At 60.4% G+C, this 24219-nt stretch overlaps 2 protein-coding genes across 14 annotated transcripts in view; both read right to left on the bottom strand.

The window, feature by feature from the left end:
• DLG1 (discs large MAGUK scaffold protein 1) overlaps nt 1-4113 on the bottom strand; it is a 157931-nt gene extending 153818 nt beyond the window's left edge. For all 11 annotated transcript variants that reach the window (XM_066622541.1, XM_066622543.1, XM_066622544.1 and 8 more), the window contains exons 1-3: nt 4039-4113; nt 3763-3894; nt 2102-2271 (exon numbers count right to left, since the gene is read on the bottom strand). In XM_066622541.1, the coding sequence (XP_066478638.1) occupies nt 2102-2271; nt 3763-3894; nt 4039-4057 (321 nt within the window). In that variant the 5' untranslated portion in view covers nt 4058-4113. The remainder of the gene's footprint in view (nt 1-2101; nt 2272-3762; nt 3895-4038) is intronic.
• A 3808-nt stretch (nt 4114-7921) lies between these two features.
• BDH1 (3-hydroxybutyrate dehydrogenase 1) lies at nt 7922-20144 on the bottom strand. Of its 3 annotated transcripts, none has more exons than XM_066622562.1 (7): nt 20055-20144; nt 17339-17478; nt 15220-15292; nt 13970-14080; nt 11501-11642; nt 9781-9933; nt 7922-9650 (listed from the first exon to the last, which is right to left on the bottom strand). In XM_066622562.1, exons 2-7 carry the CDS (start codon nt 17434-17436, stop codon nt 9181-9183), a joined length of 1047 nt encoding a protein of 348 aa, XP_066478659.1. In that variant the 5' UTR covers nt 17437-17478; nt 20055-20144; the 3' UTR covers nt 7922-9180. The 3 variants fall into 3 exon arrangements, with proteins under 3 accessions (XP_066478659.1, XP_066478658.1, XP_066478660.1); XM_066622561.1 differs by having other exon boundaries at nt 20007-20097; XM_066622563.1 differs by having other exon boundaries at nt 15220-15253; nt 20007-20097.
• Between the last annotated feature and the right edge of the window lie 4075 nt (nt 20145-24219).

Raw genomic sequence — 24219 nt, 5'->3', positions numbered from 1 at the left:
GTGAAAAGGGGGGAGGGTTAACTCAGTCCAACCACCACAGTTTTGGCCAACGTCTGAGTTCCACAACGAGGGAGCAAGAAAATTGAAAGTGCACATGCTTGGGGAACCGATACGTCCCTGAGCACAACAAACTACAGTTTGTTGATGAAAAACAGCATCAGGCAGAGAAGGCAGCACACCTCAGCCAACACAGAGATTTGCAACTGAGCAGGAAGGTGGGCCTGTGCTTCCCACCCTCAGAGGCAACACTGAAAACCCTGGGGCAGCAGGCCGCTGACCAAGCACCTGCTCTGGACACAGAAGGTCCCAGGAGACAGTGGCGTAGCTGAGGAGGTGCAGGGGGTGGCAGGTGCACCGGACTACAGGCTTGGGGCGCAACAATAACCACGAGTGAATTACATCAGGCTGTTGCCAGTACACAGGAGATTACGGAGGCAACAGCAGCCCGCTGACATCGCCACACACAAGCTTGGTAAGGTGGAAGCAGCAGCGGCAGCAGTAATTCTGCGTGGGTGGACGCGACGTTCATCCTGGCAGGGCACTGGTCCTGGATGGTGCCACGGGATGCCGGTGTGCCTGCTTGCACCTTGGGGCTGGGAACCACCCCTCAGGTGGGTGCAGCAAGTCAGGCAGCGCCGCTGCCATGGCCAGCACCAGCAGTAGCACATCCAAGGTGGCTCTTCCCAGCCAGTCAGCCACGGCAGGGGGTGCGAGGGAGTGGGGAGGGTCTGGCCGGGGAGTCATGGACTCTGTCTGGCCGGGACTGGGAGGTCCCTCCTCCACACAGTTGCCCCTGCTGGGCTGGGCAGCTGCGGGACTCAGCACTGCATGGAGCAACAGAAGTGAAGAGGAGGAGGAGGAAGGCCCCCTGGGTACCTGGGAGAGCCTCTTCTCCCAGTCTGCGCATGCAGGGGGTGTTGCGTGCACTCCTCCCAGGCCCCCCCCGCCACATTGCTGCTGCTATCACATAAGTCTCTCAGGTGCCTTGGCCAGGTTCCAGGAGGGGGTTGGGAGGGCAGCGCTCGCCCCCAGGGGTGTGTGTGTGTGTGTGTGTGTGTGTGTGTGTGTGTGTGTTTGAAGGACACCTCTGTGAGCACAGATGCACCCCCATGGCGGCAGCAGCAGGTATGCCTCGCCTCCCATCTTCTGTGCACTGGGAAGGGGCTGCACAGTGGCGCACTGGGGTGAAGGGCACACACACCAGCACAGGGGTGGTGGTGGTGACCCCCACCTTTGCTCTGCTGCGCTGCACCCGGGCTGACTCTGACCGGCAGCAGCTGGGAGCTGGCGGAGTGTTGAGGCTGGTGGGCAATGCTTGTCACTACTTTGGAAGTCCTACATACACTTTTCTGGAAATAGGCCTCATTGAACACAATGGGACTTACTTCTGAGTAGACATGAACAGGCCTGCACTGTAGAACAACAACAGCATCTATATATCACTTTTCAACAAAAGGTTCCCAAAGCGGTTTACAGAAAAAAATCAAATAACTAATGACACCCTATCCCAAAAGGGCTCACAATCTAAAAAGATGCAAAAGAACACCAGCAGGCAGCCAGTAGAAAAAACAGTGCTGGACTGTAAAAGGTTGTATGTGCTCAGCATTCCCTGAATTTTGATGTTGTTGCGTGAAGCGGGAGCTACAAAATCTTCTTTGCGCAGGGTAGCAAATGGCTGCCACCACTGCCAAGAACTCCACTCCAGGCAGCAGCACCACACGCAGCTGGGAAAGAGCCTGGAGCACGACTGCTGCCCATCACTAAGGAGTCAGGACTGACGTGGCGCAGAGCAGCTCTGTGCATTCACACGCACTCCTCTCCCAGTGCAACAAATCACAGAATTGAATACTAATGAGAAGGATGGGCGAGAGGGGCAGAGGGAATGGGAGAAACACTACACGTCTCACATCCGGTTTGAGGATTTGCCCCCTCGTGCCCACTTCAAAATGCCCTGCTGCCCAAAACACAGATCAAACAGCAACTCTTGAGACTTCCAAGCTCGGTCAACCTCCTGCTGCATTCCGATCCTCCTGCCCTGCTTTCAGAGTGAAGATCCTCCCCAGGGTCAAGACACACATTTCAAGCACACACACACACCTACCTCTGTGGCTGGACTGAGGCTGCCTGGCAACACTTCAGATGTGACCGTCGTGCTTTGCGGGCTATAGGAGAAGTCCCAGGTATTCACAGGCTGCACATACTCAACAGGCTTCGAGCGATCGACACTCTTGGGGTTTTCAAGCAAAGTCACTTCATAAAATTCTTGAATGTCTGGACACAGAGAAATTGTTTGAGTTTCACTCAAGTGTGCTCACAACACAAGTTTGCAGACAAGTCATTACAGTTGCCCTCTCTCTCCCACCTTCAATCACACAATTCTCAGCTCTGGAAAGAGAAGCAGCAGCAAAACACACTGCACAGAACTGCAGCGTGTTGGCTGCCTGTGAACTTAGCGCCCCTGGAAGCCGGAGACTCCTTCAAGATGCACAGCAATTACTGAATGCCCCAGGACTGACCACAGGGCTAGTTCTGAGGTGCCAGTTTAGCCAATGGCTGACAATGGCAACTGCAAGTCATTAGGGAGCAGGTCCGCAGCTTGGAGGTTCGCCTAGACTCACAGCTGCTCCTGGATTCCCAGGTGGCAGCTGTGGCCAAGGGAGCCTTTGCTCAGCCACAGCCATACTTGGATCACGCAGACCCGGCCACAGTGACATGGAGGTTAGATTATTGTGACGTGTTCTATGTGGGGCGGCCCTTGAAGACAGCTCAGAAATTGAAACTAGTGTGGAAGGCGACGGCCTGCGCAGCTCCTGGAGACTGGTGGTTTGACTCTGTGGGGCAGCTTCTCCAGCGGCTGCTCGATTCAAGGTGCGAGTTCTGACCGTTAAAGCCCTGCACTGCTCTGGGCCAGAGTCGCTCAGAGACCGCCTGCTCCCGTGCAACTGGGCTTGTCCCCTCGGGCCAGCGAGAAGGCCCCCTCAGAAGCGCCGCCACCCAGGGAGGGTGGGCTGGCAGCAAGAAGCAGCCTTCTCAGCAGCGGCCCCAACACTGCGGAGCTCCCTCCCGGACTGCGAAGCGCTCCTCTCCGAAGCCTGAAGACTCCTCTTTCCAGACAGCCTTCCGAGTCCGGCCCGTCACCACCTCCTCTCTCAACACCCTTCCAGGGCCGGTCCCAGGCCTGGGCCTCTCGGGAGCTGCCGCCGCTCGTCTTCTGCGAGTGCTGCTGCCGCCTCTTCACTGCCGCAGGCTGCCCGGGCCCTCGCGGAGCGAACCCGGACACCAGGACAGTGGGCCGGATGGCGGGCCAGGACCGGACAGGGACCGCCCCGCCGGACAAGGCCTCCCTGGTGGGGAGCCCCTCCTCGCCCGCGCCCTCCAGCCAGCGGCAGCGCAGGCAGCAGGCTCTCCCTGGGCGCGGAGGGCAGAGGCGCCGGTGCGGGCGCGGGGGGGAGGCCGGGCTGCCTCCCGTCCGCGTGCGCGAGCGAGCGAGCGAGCCCCTCAGCCCTGGCACTGAGCGGGGGCAGGAAGAGCTCCGTCCCGGAGACCGCGAGCGAGGCGGGACGCGGGCGCCCCCGCCGCGAGCCCGCACTCCCCGCACGGCGCCCGCGAGCGTCCGTGCAGCCACAGGCAGGCGGCCGCCAGCCCGCCCGCAGCCGCAGCCGCGCCGCAGCCGGGGACCCCGCGCGGGACCCCGAGCCGAGCCCGCCGGCAGACGCGAGCGGAAGGAGGCGCGGGGAGCCCGCCCGCCCGCCCGCCACGTACCGAGGAGCGCCTGGAAGAGGCTGCTGCGGAAGACGCCGATGACGCGCTCGAGGGAGCCGCGCAGCCCGCGCTCCTCCGCCCGGCCCAGCCGCGCCCGGTACTCCTCCAGCAGCCGCAGCGCCCGCGCCGTGTCTGCGGAGGGAAGGAAGGGGAGGGGGGATGGAGAGGGCTGTCAGGCCGGGGCCCGCGGCTCTCGCCGCCCGCCCCGTCCGGCCCCCGCCAGCCAGCCAGCCAGCCAGCCAGCCGGCCGGACCCCCCCGGGGCCGCGCCGCGCACCTTCCTTCCTGACGGGCATGGCGGGCGGGGCGGCGCTGCCCGCTCGCAAACTCCAAACTTTCCAGGCAAGATGGCGCCGGCGGGGCGGGGGCGGGGCTCGGCCCACGGGCCAATCGGCGCCTCCGCAGCCCTCCCGGCTGGCGGGCGGGCGGGGCGGGGCGTGTCCTGTGGGCGGGGCTGGGGCGCTGCTCAGGCCCCGCCCTCGAGGGCGCCTGCGAAGGTCTCGGCGCCGATTCGGCTCTGTCCAGTCCGGCCCCGCGCGGCCTCGGGCGCTGCCGGCGCTGCGCGAGAGTGAAGAGCGCCTCCCCTGCATCGGCGCTCGGAGGCAGGCAGCCAGCCTGCCGTGGGAGCAGCAGCTGCGCGAGCCGCCGGTCACTCGCACCCCAGGAACCTCTCCGGAAAAAGCACCTCTCCTCCCCCTCCCAGCACTCAATTTGAGTGGATGTCCCTGGGGCTGGAGTTATGTGAGAGGGAAAAGAGCATCTCGCTATCCACTCTTTCCACCCCCTGCATAATTCTGTAAGTCTCAATCATGTCCCCCCTCAGGCGTCTCTTTTCTAGGCTGAAGAGGCCCAAACGCCGTAGCCTTTCCTCATAAGGAAGGTGCCCCAGCCCCGTAATCATCTTAGTCGCTCTCTTTTGCACCTTTTCCATTTCCACTATGTCTTTTTTGAGATGCGGCGACCAGAACTGGACACAATACTCCAGGTGTGGCCTTACCATAGATTTGTACAACGGCATTATAATACTAGCCGTTTTGTTCTCAATACCCTTCCTAATGATCCCAAGCATAGAATTGGCCTTCTTCACTGCCGCCGCACATTGGGTCGACACTTTCATCGACCTGTCCACCACCACCCCAAGATCTCTCTCCTGATCTGTCACAGACAGCTCAGAACCCATCAGCCTATATGTGAAGTTTTGATTTTTTGCCCCAATGTGCATGACTTTACACTTAGTGACATTGAAGCGCATCTGCCATTTTGCTGCCCATTCTGCCAGTCTGGAGAGATCCTTCTGGAGCTCCTCACAATCACTTCTGGTCTTTACCACTCGGAAAAGTTTGGTGTTGTCTGTAAACTTTGCCACCAACCTGCTCACCCCTGTCTCCAGGTCATTTATGAAGAGGTTGAAAAGCACCGGTCCCAGGAGAGATCCTTGGGGCACACCGCTTTTCACCTCTCTCCATCACCTCTCTCCATCATGAAAATTGCCCATTGACACCCACTCTCTTTCCCAGGACAGATACTCAGCCAGCCAGGGGAGGCCAGCAGATCCACACACACACACTTTCCAGCACTTAAATGGTGCAAATGGCTCCATTGAAGGGAACCTGAAGAAGCTTAAGAACCCCAGAGACTTACACTTGCTGGGCCAGCCTGGGGGCGATGGTGGCTCCAAACCAGGCACCCCCTTCAAACTGGGACTAGGCAGCTGCTTGAGGACACAAACAGGCACCCTCCCCTCAACAACCTCCTTTTGGAGATGAGCCAGCCCGAATGTCACAGGGGCATGTGCATGAAAAGGGGGGGCCTGCTTCCCCCCCCCCGTGCCAGGGCCTGCCTTGACACTGCTCCTACCCATCGTGAATACTGAAAGACACAGACAATCCCTGCCTTGTCGCTTCTGGCCAGGCAGTGCCAGCCAAAGGCTCTGGCCACCCACAGCAGTGTTATGGGAAAAGCCAGGACCTTGTGGCTTCTGCAGGGATCGGCAACCAGCTCGGCCCTTGGCAGCTCCCCCTCCCGGCTGTTCTTGGACCTTGAAAATGGGATCTCCCGCACTGACCTGTTCAATAGGGTGCACTGCCCTATGCAGCTCTGTAACAGGCATGGAACAAGGTGCTGCTCTGGGCTCTGTGTGGCCTGGGGCCGGCAGGGAGGCTGAATTGGGGGCCACCATGTCCCATGCAGAAAGCTGTCCAGTGGCCAGGCCAAGCACCCTCCTGCCACTCCACCCTGCAGGACTGCTGTGCACAAAGGGCCCAAGGCCACTTTCCTCCCATGCCCTCACAAGCAAAACAGACAGCAATTCATGTGTGCAGCAGCAGGTAACAATAGGCCCACCTCCCCCACCTGCCATGCAGCACTTGCTAGGAAAGGGGGGAGCCCTCCAAGGCATTGCCTCACTCAGGTGGCCAGGATCTGTACCTACCCGCCCATGGAAGAAACAGCAGGACAGGCACAGATGGGGTATGCCCGACGCTGCCTCCTTTCCCTACTGCTGTTCTGCAGTGCCTCCCACTCTCCTCCCCACTCCCTAGCCTCTTCCTTCTCCCCCACCCCATCCAGCAAGTGGGAGGAAAAGGAGGAGCAGTAGCGGAGGCAAATAGGCAGAGGTGGATGAGCCCCCCCATCTGCTACCTGAGGCACCCTCTTTGGTTCTGCCTCTTCCACCTGGCTGGTTCCCCCATCACTGAACCCCATAGGGCTTCAGCCCAACATGCAGCTGTGCTGGCACCCACCCATCCAGCGCACACTGGGGAGCAGCCCTTGAAGGGTGGTGGGCAGAGAGCTTCCAGACCCAGGCCTCTCAAGGGAGCAGCTCCCCCTTCCTAACTGCAGCACTGGACGCTGAAGCACCTGGCCCAAGTGGCCTGCAAGGGCCATGCACAGAGCCACATGGTCTGTCCCGCCCCCTGGACTCCTCTGCTATTCAGCACCCAGGACCAAGCGCAGTTAGGATTGGGCTTCAGCAGGCTGGGGCAGAACAGTTCTTGCCCAAGCACCTGGGAAGAAGGGAAATCCCATGCTGGAGGAAGGTTGCTCGCATTGCATTGGCCCTGTTCCAATGTAGAGTGTTGCAGCCACGGCTGTGACACCGAGTCCAGGTCTGGTCGCCCCACTTCCAGGACGCTGCAGAGCTGGAAAGGGCGCAAACAATGGTCACCCAAATGGGCAGAAGGTGGGAGCCCCTTCCCTATGAAGGAGAGAGCTGACCGCAGTGCTGTGGCCAAGCCAAAGGCACTGGTCAGCCGAGGGGCAGGAGCTGCAGAGCGATGGCTCCCCCAGCAGCAGAAGCAGGGAGCGAGCCATATGGCCACAGCAGTGCACTGATGCACCCCCCCCCCGGAGATGCTGGAGGGAGAATGGTGGGGCTGTGGGGCTGGCAGTCAGTGGCAAGGCTCACCCTGAGGCCAAGCCACAGCAGCACAGATGGTCTCTCACCACAACACTAAGACATAGCAGAAGAAGCCACTCACAAGCCAGGGGGCTACACCCTGACAACTGCCTCCCCTTCACCATGGCCTCCTCCCCTCCCCTCCCCTCTGCTTGGGGAAAGAAGGGGACTCCTCGGGGCAGCAGGAGCCTGTCCAGCTGTGGCTGGTGCCCCTGGGAAAATCATTCTGCGGTTTCACATTTGGCAAGGTCCAATTCCAGCCCTAGCAGGACCCCGGAGTGCTGAGGCAAGAAGGCTGCCTCCCTCGAGGCCAAGCGCCCAGCCCTTCCCAGCATACGTCTGCCCCAAGCAGCACACATTGGCAGCAGGGGCAAAAGTATCAGGCCAGGGTTCAACTGCCTCACTTCAGACTTCCTTGCAGCAGCACAGGAAGAGGAAGCACCCAGAGCATATAGGGAGAAGTTTGCCCCACAACTTACCACCTGCAGCAGATGGGGTTCTACAGAAGCCTGGAGGCAGCGGGGGCACGCAGGAGCCATACACTGCTGCGGGCACTCTTGTCTTCCCAGAGGGACACCACCCTCACCCATCCCACAAACACCCCCCTGCACACCAGCTTCCCTCCCCATACCATAGCGGCACCCCAAGCAGGGAGAGTTCACGAGACCAAAGGACCCTCCTTTGTCACTGTCATTTAATGTTAATCAAGGCAGAGGACATTTGATCACAGATGCTTCCCAAATGTGGGACAGCCCCCCCATGCCGCTGCACCCAACCCCCTTCCCCCCCACCTTCACAGACATTTTCATCCATGTCCAGGGACAGCCCTGAGCGCCTTCAACACATCCCGAAAACACCTCTGCACAACTCCCTCGAGAGGCCATTTGTGCGAAAGAAAAGAAGGACTCCAAGAGCAGGTCAGCAGGAGACCAACGAGGTCTCCACACAGCCCTGTCCCAATAAGGAGCAGGTTGGCCAGCCAGGCTGCCCAGCCCTGCTGGCAACTCGTGCGTGTGCGTTACTGACGTTACGAGGACGGCGCTGCTGCAGAGAGCACCTGGCACGCACAGCTGGGAGTGGGTGGGCAGGCACCCTCTGGAGCCAGCACGCTGGAAAGGAGGCAAGAGGGTGGAAGGGAAGGAACTCCGCAGTCTCCAGCGGAAAGGACGCTGGTGTCCTGGTGGGGTGACCCGTTCCTGTAACTACAGAGGCTGGCTGCAAGCAGGCAGGGCAGGCTCCCCCAAAGCTACCGCCCCTTGGCCAGTCAGCGTGCCAGACAGGATCTCTAGTGCAAAGCTTCTCCTCAGCCCCGGAGTCCCTGGGCCACAAGCCCACAGGCTGGAGTGTGCAACGCACAGACACAGTGGCAGCAAGAATGATCCTGTGAGCAAGCAGCAGCTACCCTGGGCTCCGTGCTTCCTGGTCCACAGGCCCCCTGAAAGGAGTGTGCAAACAGCAGGCACAGGCAAGACCCCCCCCCCCGGCCCCCATCTCAGGGCCAGGCAGCAGACTCTTCAGATCCTGCTTCTCCCTCCCTGTACTGCAGCCGTAGGCCGGTGGCAGGCAGAGCGTTTGTCGGTGGAAGGAGCCAGGAGCAGTTGGCCTGTGGCAGCTGCCGTCAGGGGAGGCCATCTCCAAGAGCAGCGTGGCCAGAGGCGACGGGCCCAGAAGAGGCGGTTCCTCTGAGCAGCCCTTAAAGCAAAGACCTGTGGCTGCCTGAAGAGAAGCGGGATGGGATGGATGGCAGAAAGGGAACAGAAACACATGGAAATAAATAGTGCTAAGCTGGGTCCCTCTGAAACACACAACGAACGCCTGTTTGCGGGACACACCATGCAAGGGTTAAATTATGCTCCAAAGTATAAACTAACTAACGTAACAGCTGAGGCCTAAGAACACAGTACTCTGAAACCAACTCACCAAGTGACTACTGGGGAAGGAGGGGTACAGCGCAACCCTGAACGTGAGTTCCCTTCCTGGCGGTGACAGGAGGCACCCTCCCCCCGCCCCGACCCACCCCCATCAATAGACATAGAGGCGGTCCGAGATGGCCGCCGGCATGTGTGTCATGACCTGCATGCGCAGCCACCAGTAGTAGTCCATGGGGTGGTAGCGAGTGTAGGGCGAAGTGGAAGTCAGGGCGTGCGTGATGCTCTCGATGACAGGGGAGGTGTCGGAGGACCCACTGCTGCAGTAGGACTCCATCTTGGCGATCTGCTCATCAAAGTACTTCCTGCCGTAGTCCCGGCGCACAATCTCAGGCAGCTCGTCCCACATCTTGTCGGCAATGGCCTTGATGCGCTCCGGGCTATACAGACTGGTGCCGGCGATGAAGTTCCCGGGCTCCACGATGCAGACCTTCACGTCGTGGGGGCGCATCTCGTAGCGCAGGCAGTCAGAGAAGGCCTCCACCCCAAACTTGGTGATGCAGTAGGGTGAGCGGGCAGGGTTGGCCATGCGCCCCATCATGCTGCTGATGTTCACCACACGACCTGGCGGTGGGGACACAACAAGGAGGTGGGGTCACCGGGGCAAGGAGCGGGCAGGGGCCCCCCATCTACTCCTGTGCCCAGAGTCCACGGGGCAAGCTCCCCACCCTGCAGGGCAGTCACACCTACTCACCTTTGGCTCGGCGGATGAGAGGCAGGAAGGCCTTGGTGGTGCGGATGGTCCCCCACAGGTTCACCTCTGCCACCTCCTTGTAGGTGTCCATGCTGGTGAACTCCACCTCTCCAAAGGTGGAGATGCCGGCGTTGTTGACCAGGCCCCAGAGTCCTGCAGGACGGAACCGGGGGGGGGAGGAGTCAGCACTTTAGTGCCCCTCTGCCCTCGGGCTGTGGAGTGGAATCCTTGTGCTGAGGCTGCTCTGAAGTGGGGTCCAGGTGGAGTCAGCTGCTGCTGCTCTAGCCCCCTCGCTTGCCCCAAAGACAACCTCCCGCCTACACTACCCAGCCTCAGCCTGCGGCCAGCTGGTGCTGCAGGCCTGGAGCTGTGTGGCAAAGGGTGCAGTCTGACCCTCCCCCTCACCCCACAGACCAGGCAGGCATGGGGTGGAAGCAATGACTCCAAAGGAAGCAGCTAGGGTCCAGCTCCCCTCTGGAACAGCTGGCACAGCAGAGCCATCCATGGACCTTACACGAGGGAGTGGGGTCAACGTGCTGAGTATCAACTGGGGGGCAGAGAAGCAGAGCAACTCCATTACATGCTGGTACACAACGGGGAATCGGGAAGAAGGCGCTGCAATGATGGCTGTGCAGAACAGATTAGTTTCCAGAAAGGGAGGGAGGGAGGGGCACAGATGCCTAAGGAAGCACCGGATCTGGGGACTACTTAGAGGGGAGTGCAGGCAGGAGAGGTGGGGGGGCAAGACTGACAAGGAGTCAGATCTGGGCCCAGGGAGAAGATTGCAAAGGGGGGAGACAGAGCAGAAGAGTGTGGAGGCAGAGGAGCCAAGAGGAGAGTGTTGCAGCAGCCGCGATGCAAGAGGGCAGACCCCAAACTGCAGTTTCTTCCAAGGGGGAAACAAGGGCCATATTCTGGCAACATTGTCAAAGGAGGCGGGGCAGCATTTGGCAATGAGCTAACACCGGAAAACAAAGATGGTGGGGGACATTCCAAGTCAAGTGAGGAGCCCCGAACCAACAACAGGTAGAGGTGCAAGGACCAGGAACAGCAGACCCTGTTGCAAGCCATGACAGCCCCAGCTGCACTGCCTCCCACAGGATCAGACAGGCTCCTCTCCCGCCCATGTGGTCTGTGCTCCTACCTGCCAAGAGACCCACCCTAGACCTGAGTCGGCCAGGAAGGTGCTGTGTCCCCTACTGTATGTGGGCCTGGTCTTTTCCCTGCAACAGCCACCAACCTATTCCTTTTCCACCACAGAGCTCTCTATAGGGATGTGTGTTGAGAAACGCCATATGCCTACACGCACATGCCCCAGCAGCAGAGGAGGGCCCCTCATGCACCTCTTGGAGACAACCCCAGCCCACCGTTGCCTATCCTGACATCAATGGGCTTGTCTTTAAGGTGCTGCAGGTCTCTGTTGCTTCTGTCGGAAGGGGTTGGCTGCCCCTCCCCACTCCAGGGGGTGACAATTACAGGGAGGATTCAGAAGGACAGGAGAGAGATGGGGAAACATTTGGGCCAAAGAGTCCAGCAGGCAGCTGCTGAGGTGGAGCTGGAAGGAGGGAGGCCGAGTCTCTGAGCGGCACTGAGCGCCGTCACGGGCTTCAAGGAGGTCACTGGGCCAGCAAGTGGTGAGCGACAAGAGCAGCGGGCTGCAAGGGACAGACAGCGGGAAAGGCCTCGCGCCGTCACACTCGGGACACCCAGGCCCACCTACCAGTCTGCGGGTCCTTCAGGGTGGAAGAAATATAGTCCACGGCACGATTCACATCCTCACTGTCACAGACGTTGAGCTGCACGGCTCTCATGCGGTCACTCTTCATGTTATCCAGGTCCTTGGAGCCCCCTCGCCCCTGGTCCTGGAAAGAGCAGGCACTCTCTCACCCCCAAGAGGCAGCCATGAGCCACCCCAGCGCCCCACCCACCGGGACGCTTCATCCACGAAAGGCACCTTTCCCCCCATCTTTTTCAGGACTGACTACTCTGGCATATTCCAAATTATGAGGTAACTGCATTTTATCCATGATTTCCCAAATTCAAGCTGGTGCAGCACAGAGGCAAAGGGAGTAGCCTTCGAAGCTGGACTTCCTGACTTCAAACTTGGCCTTCAGCAAGCCGCCCCCTCCACTCAGTATGCCCCCTCTGCAAGGTGGGGGGAGCCAGACTCACTCACACTGTGGGGGGGGTGGCAAACTCCACACCCTGTGCAGAGAGGGGCCAGGGAAGAGAACCAGCGTCAAGCCAGGCCGCAACTCAGTGTGAAAAGCTGAAAAAGAAGGCGGTGGCCCCATTCACTGGTGTGCTTTCCAGGGAAGGGCTCACAGACAGCCAAGCACTCAGGAGAGGCACCTCCCGTTCGGGAGGGGAGGGAATGCCTTTCCCAAGAGCACAGCTGCCAGCCTCAGGTGGCTCTTCTCCAAGGATGCCTTTCACAAGACTTGCAAAACACGAAACCAGTGGGCTCCACCCTCCTTCAGGGCTCCGCTTCCACCTCCAATCAACAGCCAGAATCAATGGCCTGATCCACTAAAACCCACGTGATTGGCTAGCTGAGGTTGTCTTCCCTTGGCTAACAGGTCCAGGCACTGCAGGTGGAAGAGCCCCCCCCCCCATGGCCGGCAGAGGGGTGCCCAGCCAGGCATGGCCAGCAGAAGGGGGAACCCTGCTCCTCAGCAGCCCAGGGTCAGGCTCCACCAGGGCCTTCAGGCGGGGGGGGGGGAAGAGATGGATTCCAAGAGGAGTCCTCAGCAGGAAGCACAAAAGGCCCTGAGGAAACCCTGAGCTTTTCACACTAGAACTAGAACCAGTGGGTACAAACTGCAAGAGAGATTTCGATTAGACAGCTGGAAGAGATTCCTCACAGTCAGGGAACACGGCGGTTTGGCAGTGGCACAGACTGCCGGGAGAGGTGCTGGACTCTCCCTCACTGGGGATATTCAAGCAGAGGCTCGACAAGCACCTGTTGGAGATGCTCTCAGAGGATTTCCTGCCTGAGGCAGGGGTTAGACTAGATGACCTATTAGGCCCCTTCCAACTCTATGATTCTATGAAACAACTCTCCAAAGGGGGCCTCCAACAGTACCCCATTTCAGAAGCTGCCTTCTTGTGCAGCCCTAGGAGGCCTCACGGAGGAGGGGCGAGCTCCCCATCTTCCTAAGTGCTGCCCCTCCTCCTGCCTCATGCAAGTCACTGGGGCAAGCACATGCCACGGACTTGTGGGGAGGAAAGGAAAGCTCATAACAAAGACAACATGGGAGTGAGGATGGGGGCCTCTCCTGAAGACAGGGAGCAGAGAGGTTACAGCCCCCCAAAAGCCCCGCGTCTCTGTGCTCCACCTGCCTGAATGGGGCCAGGGAGCAAAGAGCAGCCTCTCCGTATCCCTGCCCTCAACGCCCCCTTACTGCAGAGTGGGCAGGGTGGGCAGGAAGAGAGGCGTTCAGAGGCACCTTCGCTGGGTGGGTGAAGAGGCCTCAGCTGCGCTCTCAAGAGCCACCCCCACCCCCACCGGATCCCTGCTCCTCACAAGCATTAGGGGCAGTTGTGCTCCCCCAGCTCCCCTTCGACCACATGGTCTCTGCGCCCAGAAAAGCTCCAGCTCAGGGACAGGAAATGCAGCGAGGCACCCTTCCCTTGCCATGACCTCTGCCGCAGACCAGTCTCCGTGCACTACTTTGCTTCGAAAGGCCTGGTGGCAGGGGGCTTGGGCTGGGCACACAAGGGCGCTGGGAGCTGCAGGCACAGAAAATAGGCACCTTGGCAGCTCTGAGAAGCAGCGCCAAGGAGTGCCTCTGACTGACAGACGGAGCACTGGTCAGCTGCAACGCCGGACACACCCAGGCTTAGCTCCACCCAGCAGGGTCCAAAGCTCACCTTCCTTGCCACAGCCAGGGCTTTCACCTAGAGGCGTGTTCGAGGCACTCACAGCCCTGTTGCTGTCCCCTCCCTTCCTGGGCTGCCTGCCCCATGACTCAGGAAGGGGAGCAGAGGCAGGTGAGAAGCACAGCAGCTCAGCGCCATCCTGGCAGGGGGCTCCGATGCCTGCAGAGCTCCAGCCAAGACTCACAGGGAAAGGCTGGAGCATGACAAGCCCTCCCAAGCACCCCCCCATCCTTACTTATTCATTTAAGGGATTTATACCCCGCCTTTCCACCCCATTTAAGGCCCCTCAGGATGGTTACATCCTTACCTTCAGCAGGCAGCCAGCATAGACAATGAAGCCCTTCTCATGCAGGTGCTTGGCCAGAGCAAACCCAAAGCCCGAGTCACAGCCCGTGATGAGGACGGGGCGCTCCCCAATCTGGAAGGAAGCGGCACAGGACAGAGGCGCTGGGGTAGGAGGCGGCACTCACCCTCACCCCAGGGGCCGCAGCAGGCCCTGCCCTCCCCATCAGTCTCTCCCACTGCTTCTCAGCTGTGCTTCCCTCTTCTCGTCCCCAGTTTGGGTAGCACCAAGTCCTACTCCTGCAATCAGTCCATACACTGCGCAAACAGGCCAGACTGACTGAGGCAGTGCCATCCACACACCTTGGAATGGGACGACCAGTCCCCAAGGTGCTTACAATCTCAATTCCGACAATGAGAAACAGCAGGGGAAGGACAAAAGTGGAGACAGCAGACGGCATGCACCTATTTTGGGTACAGGCATGAGTTCAGCAGCAGGCAGGACATGAAGGCCTGGGGTCAAAGCCGTCACAGAAACAGGGAGCCTTTAAGCAGGGATCAGGAGACTCCGTAGGAGGTCCCGGGGAACAGTTCCAAGCACGCAAGGGCAGAGGGGCCTGGGGCGCTAGCAGGAGCAAAGGCCATGAGCAGGAGACGGAGAGGGACAAAGCCATGGAGAGCCTCGGTGGTCCGCCAACTATCACCAACTCTCCTCTTCATCCACCCCCAGTTGGGGACCCATCTAGCACTGCAGAGGCTTCTGTGATGTCTCAGCACCCTAGAGAGCCACTCCCAAGCCTTCTGGAAGCACCTCTGCAGTCTTGCAGAACAGACATTTGGTACAGCAGATGGGTCAGTTGGTATGTCTGCATGTCTGGGTCTGGCTTTGACAAGAGACCCTGCTGAACAGCCCCCCCTCCCAGCCGGAACTGGCATGCGACAGCTGACTGGCCACCCAAGCCCCACATGATCAGGGCAAGGGCAGGCAGACATCCGGGGGAGGGGTGTACACCATCCAATTAGCTGGCCCTGTGATATCATCCACCTCTTGGTGGTCACGCAACTGGCTGATCAACCGGATGCCTGTCACACGCCCCCAAGAAGGACAGAGCCCTTCCTCCTTGCCCCAGTGCAAGGAGCAGACTGCCTCTGGAGAGGGAGTTCTGGTGGATGTGGACGGCCTTTCTCATCCCAACATGTATGCAGCCTCTTCTGGACATCGCTTCATCTTTATGGCAAAGAGGGCACAGAAGGTCCTTCTGAGGGCACTCTCACCTCTTCCACTTCTGTTCCGTAGGACCGCCGGCTCCTTAGGGCCGAGAGAGAGAAGACAAGCTCAGAAGGGGGCCTGAAAGAGAGACCACAAGTGCCTGAGGGAGGGAAGAGCCTCTGGGAGACCTGAGCTCTGCCCTGCAAGCCTGCCTCAGTGGCAACCAGGCCACATCCCCCACTAACCACCATGGGTGTCCCAGTGATCTTCCCAACCACTCCCCACGCCCCCGCAGGACTACTAAAGGTCCCCCAGGGTGGAAGGACAGTGTCGCTGCAGAGGACAAGGGTCACAGGCTGCCGCTAGGAAGAAATCAGAGATGCCAGAGCGTTGACAAGCAGGAGGCTGGTGAAGGACCTCCAGATCTGCTGCGCAGGCCCTGCAGGTGAGCCAGACTCGGTGGCGGGAGGGGGGCTCTGCTGGGCAGGAAGAGGGCTGCTGTGGAGCTGTCCAGGGCAGCAGCCCCCTGTGTCCAGCTCTTTTCTTTTTCAGATTGTGAGCCCTTTTGGGACAGGGAGCCATTATTTATTTTATTTTTTCTGTAAACCACTTTGTGAACTTTTTGTTGAAAAGCGGTATATAAATACTGTTAATAATAAATAACAATAATAATTTTCTCCTTCCCCCATCAAGCACTGCCAGGAGGGCTCATCCAGGGATTCTCCTGCACCTGCCACAGGAAGCGGAATTCTGCCAATGCAAGCCACCAGGTGGAGCTGCTGACCACTGGTTGCTCTCCCATCCCCACCCTGGCCAATCAGACCCCTTGCAGGGGAAGAGGAAGTAGGTTTTGTGGGAGCCCCCCCCCCCGGCACCCTACTCCAACCACGGGCTGTCCCAGGAGCTCCTTTCTCCTGTGACTGCAATGAGAAGTAGGACCAAGGCTGTGGAGAGAAGCCTTTGCCCACCCAGCAGCAGCAGCAGGCCCCGGCAGGAACGCAAAGAGCCCCAGAACCAGGCCAGCTCTGTTCCCTGGACCCATTCCCAGTCCTTGCTCCCCACAGCAAGGGTCCCCCCTTTTCACCTGGCCTCTCTGCAGTGCTCTACACAAAGGTGCTTGTGCCTGAGCAGCAACAGAGCAGGACCCCTGGAGGGCCCATGCTGAGCTAGTCAGGTGGCCAAAAGAGGCCAACACTCGGTCTTTGGGTGACAATGCACTGCCAAGGCACTTGTGGTCCTGCCGCCTGCCTGCCAGGCCCACTCCTGCCGTGAGGCCAGGCCCATGTGCTCTGCCATGCAGAACACCCTCAGCACTGGCAGCCTCCCAGATCCCCCAGATCCTTCCAACGCCACCCTTGTAGAAGCAACACCAAGGAGTCGCAGACCAACAGATAGATCTGCTCTCTCCAAGATGGGTGGTACAGAGCACCAGGACAGGGGGGCCACTTCCCCCAAGGGTCCCAGCAGCCCCTCCTCCTACACAGAAGCACTTCTCAATCAGTCAGGAGCAGCTGCTCCAAAGCCTGCCCAGAACCCCTGCCCTGTTGTCCAGCCCCCCCAACTCAAATCCACAAGGCCAGTCCTTTGAGATGGACCACCACTCTTTGGGGAGCTTGGTGGGTGCCTGCATCCCCATTCTGCAGAGGCTCAGCAGCTCTCACAGCAGCCACCTGCCTCCCACGTCTTTGCCGCATGCAACAGTCCAGGACGCTCATGGGTGGGGCAGCTAAATCCAGAAGCTGGCACTGGGGAGACCAGAGGCACTTAGAGGGAGCCGACCAAGGCTGAAGGGGGTGACACCTTCTGTGTTCGGCAAGATGAGGCAAGGGTGGCAAACAGCCCACCCCCGGGGGCAGCATCAGGGCCAGAATGCCCTTTCCCGGGGACCTGAGCATCTTGTATTTAAAAAAAAGAAACACGTATCCAGACATTCCTGCTGGTCAGAGACTGGCAGCTGCCCAATCTGGGCAGAGAATTTGGATTTCGAACTACGCTGCCAGTCTGGCCCTGCAGATGGGAGTCCATGCCCTGCACTCTGGCTAGCTAGAGGCATCAGCCCCACTTGGCCCTGGAGACAACTCCCCAGTGAGTCTCTAGCAAACACTCCCCCCCCCCCGGGCAGGAAACCAGCCTTGTGCACGCCCAGCAGAAGAGTGCCTGCAAAACCCCTGCTGGAGTACCTACCGAAGGCCGGCTGCTGCATCCTTGAGGTGAGGAGTTCTCGCAGCCACCAGCCGGGCGAAAGGCCGGGAGACCCGGGTCGCAGCCAGGAGGATCGCCATCACCAAGCGTCTCAAGGGTCAGTGTCTTCCTGGTCCTGGGCTCTGGAAAAGAGGTCAGAGGCAGCTCTCCTTTATTTGCTCCCAGTTTTTATGGCCGGCTGACTCCGACTCCTTCCCCATAAAACAGGGTGCAACGAAGGCTGCTCCTGCCCCCCCCACTGCCCATCCAGATAAGAGAACAAGCTCTAGCAGCCTCTGGCCTACATGCAGGGAGGGCCACCTCAGGCCCAGTAGTGGGGTGGGTGTCCTAGTGCCTCCTTCTGCACTGAACCACCCCAAGCGTGTGGCTTTTCAGGCTTGCCCAAGTGCAGCTCTCAGTGCTCAGGCACCTTTTATTTGGAACGTCACCTTCCCAGGGTGCTCCTGAAGTTTGCCATGGGAATAGGCAGGCAACTCAAACAGCCTCTCATCTGACGGGACCCTTCTTTAAACAGGAAACATGGGGGGAGGACAGCAAGGCAGAACAGCAGAATGTTCCTACCTGCCAGGATAGTGGGGGGGGCACCACAGGAGCCACCCTGGGCATGAGAGTCTGCCTCAGAGTCCTGCTGCAGAGGGGAGGGGGCCCTTCTGCCCTGCCCATGGGCTTCCCCAGCAAGGCCACTACTGGAGATGGAATGCTGGACTGGATGGGCCAGCAGGGCGGTCTTACAACTCCAGCTAGGGCTGTGCAAAACCTGGAGAGCTCCACCAAGCAGGGCAGGCAAATACCAAGTTGAATACGCAGGCAGCCTGGCCTGGCAGAAGGCAGTGTGGCCTGGTTGGCCCACGCCCATTCGAGGCACCTGAAGGAAGCTGTGCACCTACGCACTGCAGGTTACTAGCCGCCAAAGGAGCCTGTGAAGAGAAAGTGCAGGGCAGGTGACAGACGGGTGCTTAACGTGACCGCTTCTGTTAGCGGTCATGCCTCTGGCTGCCCAGGAAATCCCCCCCAGCCTGACTAGGGGTCCTCCCCAGTCCTCAGCCCCACATACCCAGTCTCAGAACAGTGGAGCTCTGGACAGCCTTCCCCTATAGTACCAACAGAAGAGGCACCGAAGGATGACGGTCAATGATGGGTGCAGCCCAGTCAGCCCCATAAGGCGCACTGCTTCCAGCATGTGCCAACTCTCACTCCAGGACTGGGGAGGGGCAGATCTATGCCCACAGGAACTGATCAGCTCCTTGCTAAACAGGCGTGGGGCACTTGCCCAGACCTCAGTGTCACAACACAGGCAGCCATGGTGACGGGTGGATGAAAAGTGACTCGTCTAGGGCAGCGGCAAAGAGCAGCGCTGCCCATGCACCCTGGGATCCCCCTCGCACCCACTGAAATTGGGGCAACATGAGAGGGAGCCATCAGAGAGGAGGAAGGGAGCCCATTCCGTCTGCTGAAGATGGTGATGGCCCCAAGAGCAAGCCACTGCTGGTCAGCCACACAAGCAGGAAGTATGATCCTACAGGCCTGCAGTCTCCACCACTGAGCCCCCCCTTGTCTCTTCCACTGGCGTTCCATTTGGGGCATGGGCAGACTTTGCTGGAAGGAAGGCAGCTGGGTGAGGGGTCACTGATGCAGGCTGTAAAACCTGAGTGCTGTAAAACTTGAGATTGCTTTGTGGCCACTTACGAGCCCACAACGGTGGTGGTGGCAGCAGGGCTGACACATGGCAGTTTGGAGAAGGCTGTGGGGGTGGCCCACCAGGCTGCTGGAACTCGCAGGGAGGACAGCAGGGGCCTGCGGGGCCTGGTCGCTCGGCAAGGGCTCTGGCAAGAAGCTCCCACTGCTCCCCAGCCCTGCCTGCCTCTCCCAGGCCCCTCAGAAGGCGTTGCCCAGCGTGCTGCTGCTGCCCTGCCCTGCCCACCCCGCAGAGCCTCCGCTTTCAACACAGGGTCCCACGGTGGGCTCGGCCCAGTCCGGAGCGCCCAGCACAGCGGGGGCCGCCTCAGCCTCCCTGCGCCACAGCCGCCGGGTGCCCGGTGCCCCCACCTGCCAGGCAGGCCGACCGAAGGCCCCGGGGACACAGCGGGCAGCAGCCGCGGGTGCGTACGGGTGGGCCGCTCCTCCGCAGCCCCGGGGCCTCTCTCGGCCTGGGCTGGCACCCCCTGCCAGGAAGCGGCCGGCCTGGCCAGGAGGGGGGAGCCGGGTGCCCAGCCGGGGCGGGGGCGGGGCCTGGCACCGCCTGGCGGGAGGAGGCTCGGGCCAGGCCCTGCGCTCCTTCCCGGCTGCAGCGGAGGCGGCGCAGGGCCGAGCGGCGTCCTTGCCTCCGGCTCTGCGGGCGGCGTGGCAGGCGGGCGCCGGAGGTGGCGACCCGGCCAGGGAGCCCGGGCGGGCCGGCGGGCAACCGTTGCCGGGCCTGGAATGCCAGTCTGCCCGCCTGCCGCCCCTTGCGGGCTGCCGCGGCAGGCCTCTCCTCGCCCGCCCCCACAGCCCGCGGCGACGCCGGCGCGTCCGCTTCCCGCCGACCGCGGAGCCGCGTGGCCCGCCGACGGGGGCGCGCAGGGCCGAGAGATCTCCAGCCGGGGGCGCTGCAGGGGCCTCGTCGCTCCCTCGGGCGGGGCGCCGCGCGTGTCTTTCCCGCCGCGCCACCCACCTGCCCGCCCGCCCGCCCGCCCGGCGGGGATGCTGCGCGGCCGGTAACCTTGGAGCGGGCCGGCGGGCGCGATGGCGGCTGCTGCTGCTGCTGGCTGGGCCGTCCGCGTCGCCGGCGCCGCCTCCTCCTCCGCCTCTCCTGCTGCTCGGAAGGGCTCGTCGGGCTCCAGCCCCCGGCGGAAGGAGGGAGCCGACCTCACTTCCCCGCCTCCCTCCGTCGCGGCCGCCCTGCTGTGCGAGGGCAGCGCCGCTCCGCCCCGCGACCTCGCCAGGCTCCAAGGCGGAGGCGGCAGAAGGAGCCGCGGGCCGAGCGACCTCGCGCTGCCTGCCGGAAGGAGCCGCTCGCGGGACGGGCGGGGGCTTCGGAGCGGAGGCGGCGCCGCGGCCCTGGCGGCTGCCCGCGCCGGCTCGCCGGAGGCCCCGGGCGCCTGCTGGAAGAGGCCGCGGCTCCGGCTGGGCGTCGTGGGGGCTGCTGTCCGGCCGGGCCCGCGTCTCCTGCCCTGCAGCGTCTCCCGCTGGAGGGCCGGGAAGACCCGCCCCCTGCAGAGACACGGGCGGGCCCGGGCTGCAGGCTGACCAGCTGCCGGGGCTCCGTCGCAGCCACGGCCCTAATCAGGCAGCGCCTCTGCGGAAGGCCGCGCCGGGCCCACGAGCGCGGAGCCCGACCCAGCTCCACAACTGCGAGGCTCAGCCGGAGCTCCCCGAGCAGAAGGGCCGGAAAGAGGCCGAGCCGCGGGAGGGGAAGCCTTCTCCGGCGTCTGGGCCGGGGCCGCGCTGCTCCAGGCAGATCTGAGCGGGGCCCGCGTGGGAGGGAGCAGGTCTGTCCTCGGGTGCCCCGGAGGCAGCGCCAGGACGCACGGGCTGAAATTACTGCCAGGAAGAGCCCCGGCCCGGACAAGCTTGGTGGCAGTGGAACCGCCTGCCTGGAAGGGGGCTCTCCGTTGGGGGTCTGGAAGCAGAGGCTGGAGAGTCGTCTGTGGGAACTACCTGCGTGGGGGGGGGGGCTCCTTGATCCCGCAGGTCCCAATTAACTCCTTGATTCCAGGGCATCCCTCGTGGGCCGAGGAGAAGGCAGCTTCCTGTCATCATTCCAAGTGTCTGGGAGGTTTAAGGGACAAGGCAAGCCAGCAGCCTGTACCCACCTCACAATGGAGCTGTCTTAGTGCAGGTAGAGCAAAGACTCCTGCAGAAAAGACTGGTGAACAGAAGAGCCCCACTGGATCAGGCCAAAGGGCCCTCTGGTCCAGCTTCCTGTATCTCACAGTGGCCCACAAAATGCTTCAGGGAGCACACAAGACAGCAAGACACAACCTGCGTCCTGGTGCCCTCCCCTGCATCTGGCAGTCTCTACCTCTAAAACCAGGAGCCTGCACATACACATCATGTCTTGTAACCCGTAATGGATTTTTCCTCCAGAAACTTGTCCAATCCCCTTTTAAAGGCATCTAGGCCAGATGCTGTCACCACATCCTGTGGCAAGGAGTTCCATAGACTAACCACACACTGGGTAAAGAAATATTTTCTTTTGTCTGGCCTAACTCTCCTTAGGGGCTAACTCTCCTAATTCCCAACACTCAATTTTAGTGAATGTCTCTGGTTCTGGTATTATGTGAGAGGGAAAAGAGCATCTCTCTATCCACTCTATCCATCTCCTGCATAGTTTTGTATGTCTCAGTCATGTCCCCCCTCAGGCGCCCCTTTTCTAGACTGGAGAGGCCCAAATGCTGTAGCTGTTCCTCATTTTAAACTTGGTGCCCAAACCTGGACCCAGCATTCCAGGTGTGGTCTAACAGTGCACCAGAGTGGAACAGCCACATCTTGTGGGCTAGACCCTGCCTCTGCTCATGCAGCCCAGAATCACACCACACTCCTGGCTCATGTTCTATTGTGTCCCTCGAGCCACCTGGACCCTCTTCACAGGAGCAGCTGCCAAGCCAGGCCTGTCTCTCTGTGCAAGACTTGACCTCCCTAGAAATTCATCTGGTTGGTGGGAATGCCAGTGACCAAACCTGCAAGATTCAGGCTGCCCCCCAAGCTTTGTGTCTTTTGCAAATTTGGTAAGTGCCTGTTCTGTCATCCAGATTATGTATAAAAATGTAGGACAGCACAGAGGCCACACCAGAGCCTTGAGGCACTCCCCCAGTCACATTCTGGGGTCACTCAGAATAACCCTGGCGGGGCAGGAATTGGCCCTCCTGAGCAGCTCCTACTGGTGCAAGGTGGAGCATCCTTGAGGTCTCCTGTGCAGGCTGTGTGTGTCTGTCAGCTCTGTGGAAGAACTTTCTAGGCCGACTCACTCCGCAGAAAGGGAGTGGCAGGTGCCAGGGCAGCAGCAGCAGGCTCACTCGTGCCAGGCAGGGTGGCTCCTCCAGTTTCTGCTTCCCCCTGCATGTGTCCTGAGGCCCAGTCCTTGCAGGGAACTGCTCAGATCCTCAGGATCTCCACCTCATCCATTGTCAAAGGAACATGTGAAAAGCCCTTACAATTGGGCATGGGAGACACCGAGACAGCAGGAGCTTTTGGAGGGAAGACTGCCACAGTGAACAGGAGTGTACAGGCATGAGCAGAAGCTGCCCCCCGCCCTCCGGGCCGGGCCCAAAGCTAGGCTCCCCAACCTATGTCTGTGGCTAGTCTACAATGAATCCCCAGGTCTGAAGAGAGAGGGGCAAAATCCCCAGAGCCTGGGCTTCCAGGGGGTCCAGGCCATGACAAAACCCACTATGCAGTTCAAACACAAATTAGAAAGTAGGGAGGGGCTCAATCAAGCACAAAGCCAACCAACACAGTCTTGCTCCAAACCCATGTCAGAAGGAAGCCTGGAAATGATCAAAATGGTCCATTTCATCCAGAACCAGATGGAGCTGACCACAGAGTCACCATTCACTCTATGGGCCCGATCCTGTCCAACTTTCCAACATCCATGCAGATACAATGTGACCCTGAGGTAAAGAAACAAACAGTTCCTTACCTTGAGGAGATCTCCATAACTGCCCGTCCCACTGCAGGATGCAGTCCATGCCCCATAGACATGGCTGCATCAGTGCTGGAATTTTGGAAAGGATTGGGTCCCAAGATCTTACTCCATGATGGCACATTTGAAAACTGATTAGAAAAGCATCAGAAGCACCCTGCTGGCTCAGGCCAAAGAGGGCCCATCTCGTCCCAGTGAGGCCTCAGGGAGCACTCAGCAAGAGACCTGCAGCCTACTGCCGCCACTCCCTTGCGCCTTTACCCTCAAGGGCCTTCTAGCCAGGATTGCAGCTGGGGGCAGCCTTGCACCGAGAGCGGCTCACAGGATTGCAGAGCAGCAAGAGGCCTGCTTGCGTGGCAGAGCACAGCCAAGGACAGGTACATGCCAGTCTCTTGTGGGAGGGACAGAGAGCAGAGTAGAGGCACAGGCTCCCCAGAGGTGCATGTGAGCCAGCCAGGGGTGGTGTAGCCACACGGGGCAGGCAGTCTAGCTCTCCCACCTGCCCTGCCCATGATCTGATGGGAAGCAGAGGCACAGTTGTGAGGCACTCCAAGAGGGCTGTGTCTGCTCAGGCCAGGCCAGAGGAGACAGTGGCCTTGCTCTCCCTGGGGGTGTGGCCGCTCCTCAGCTGACCTGGCAGAGAAGTGAGCCTCCCTGGGCATGGGCCAAAGGCAGGACACTGAGCCCCATCCATCACCTCTGCCAGGAGGCAGGTTGTGTTCTGTCCTTGGCACCACATTGCTGGGCTATGACATGAGCCAACCTTCTGGTGCCCAGGCTGCCTGTCTGGGGCTGAGCAACTGCCAAAGGCAGATCAGGGAGACAACCTGAGGCCTCAGTTAACTCACCCTGCATATGGGGGTGGGGGGGGGGGCTGACACGAAATTGCCATCCCTCCCTTGATCTCACACTTCAGGTATTACATTTGTGAGCACAGGCTGTTTTGAGGACAGCTGGGCTGTCATTGGCACCTCTGTCTGCTTGGAGAGGCAGGTGCCCAGATTGAGTAAAGGTGGGCATGTTGGGGAGGCTACCCTGCCTCCCCAAAATGCCAGATTTCCTGTGGTGGGGGAGGAGGAGGTGGGTCCCCGGTCCCCATTCATTTAAATGTGTATTTTATTTTTAATACATTAGACTTGATGTTCCCATGCGATGCAACTGCATTTGGGGAAATGTGACAGATCAGCACTTTGAACAGGCTGCTGTGTCTATGCTGTGAACAATGATAGTCGATGGGGCTTCC

Source organism: Tiliqua scincoides, chromosome 3 (assembly GCF_035046505.1).
Source record: "Tiliqua scincoides isolate rTilSci1 chromosome 3, rTilSci1.hap2, whole genome shotgun sequence".
Classification (NCBI taxonomy): domain Eukaryota; kingdom Metazoa; phylum Chordata; class Lepidosauria; order Squamata; family Scincidae; genus Tiliqua; species Tiliqua scincoides.
The sequence above is the reverse complement of the archived record's forward strand: the minus strand, read 5'-3'. Positions and strand labels throughout refer to the sequence as shown.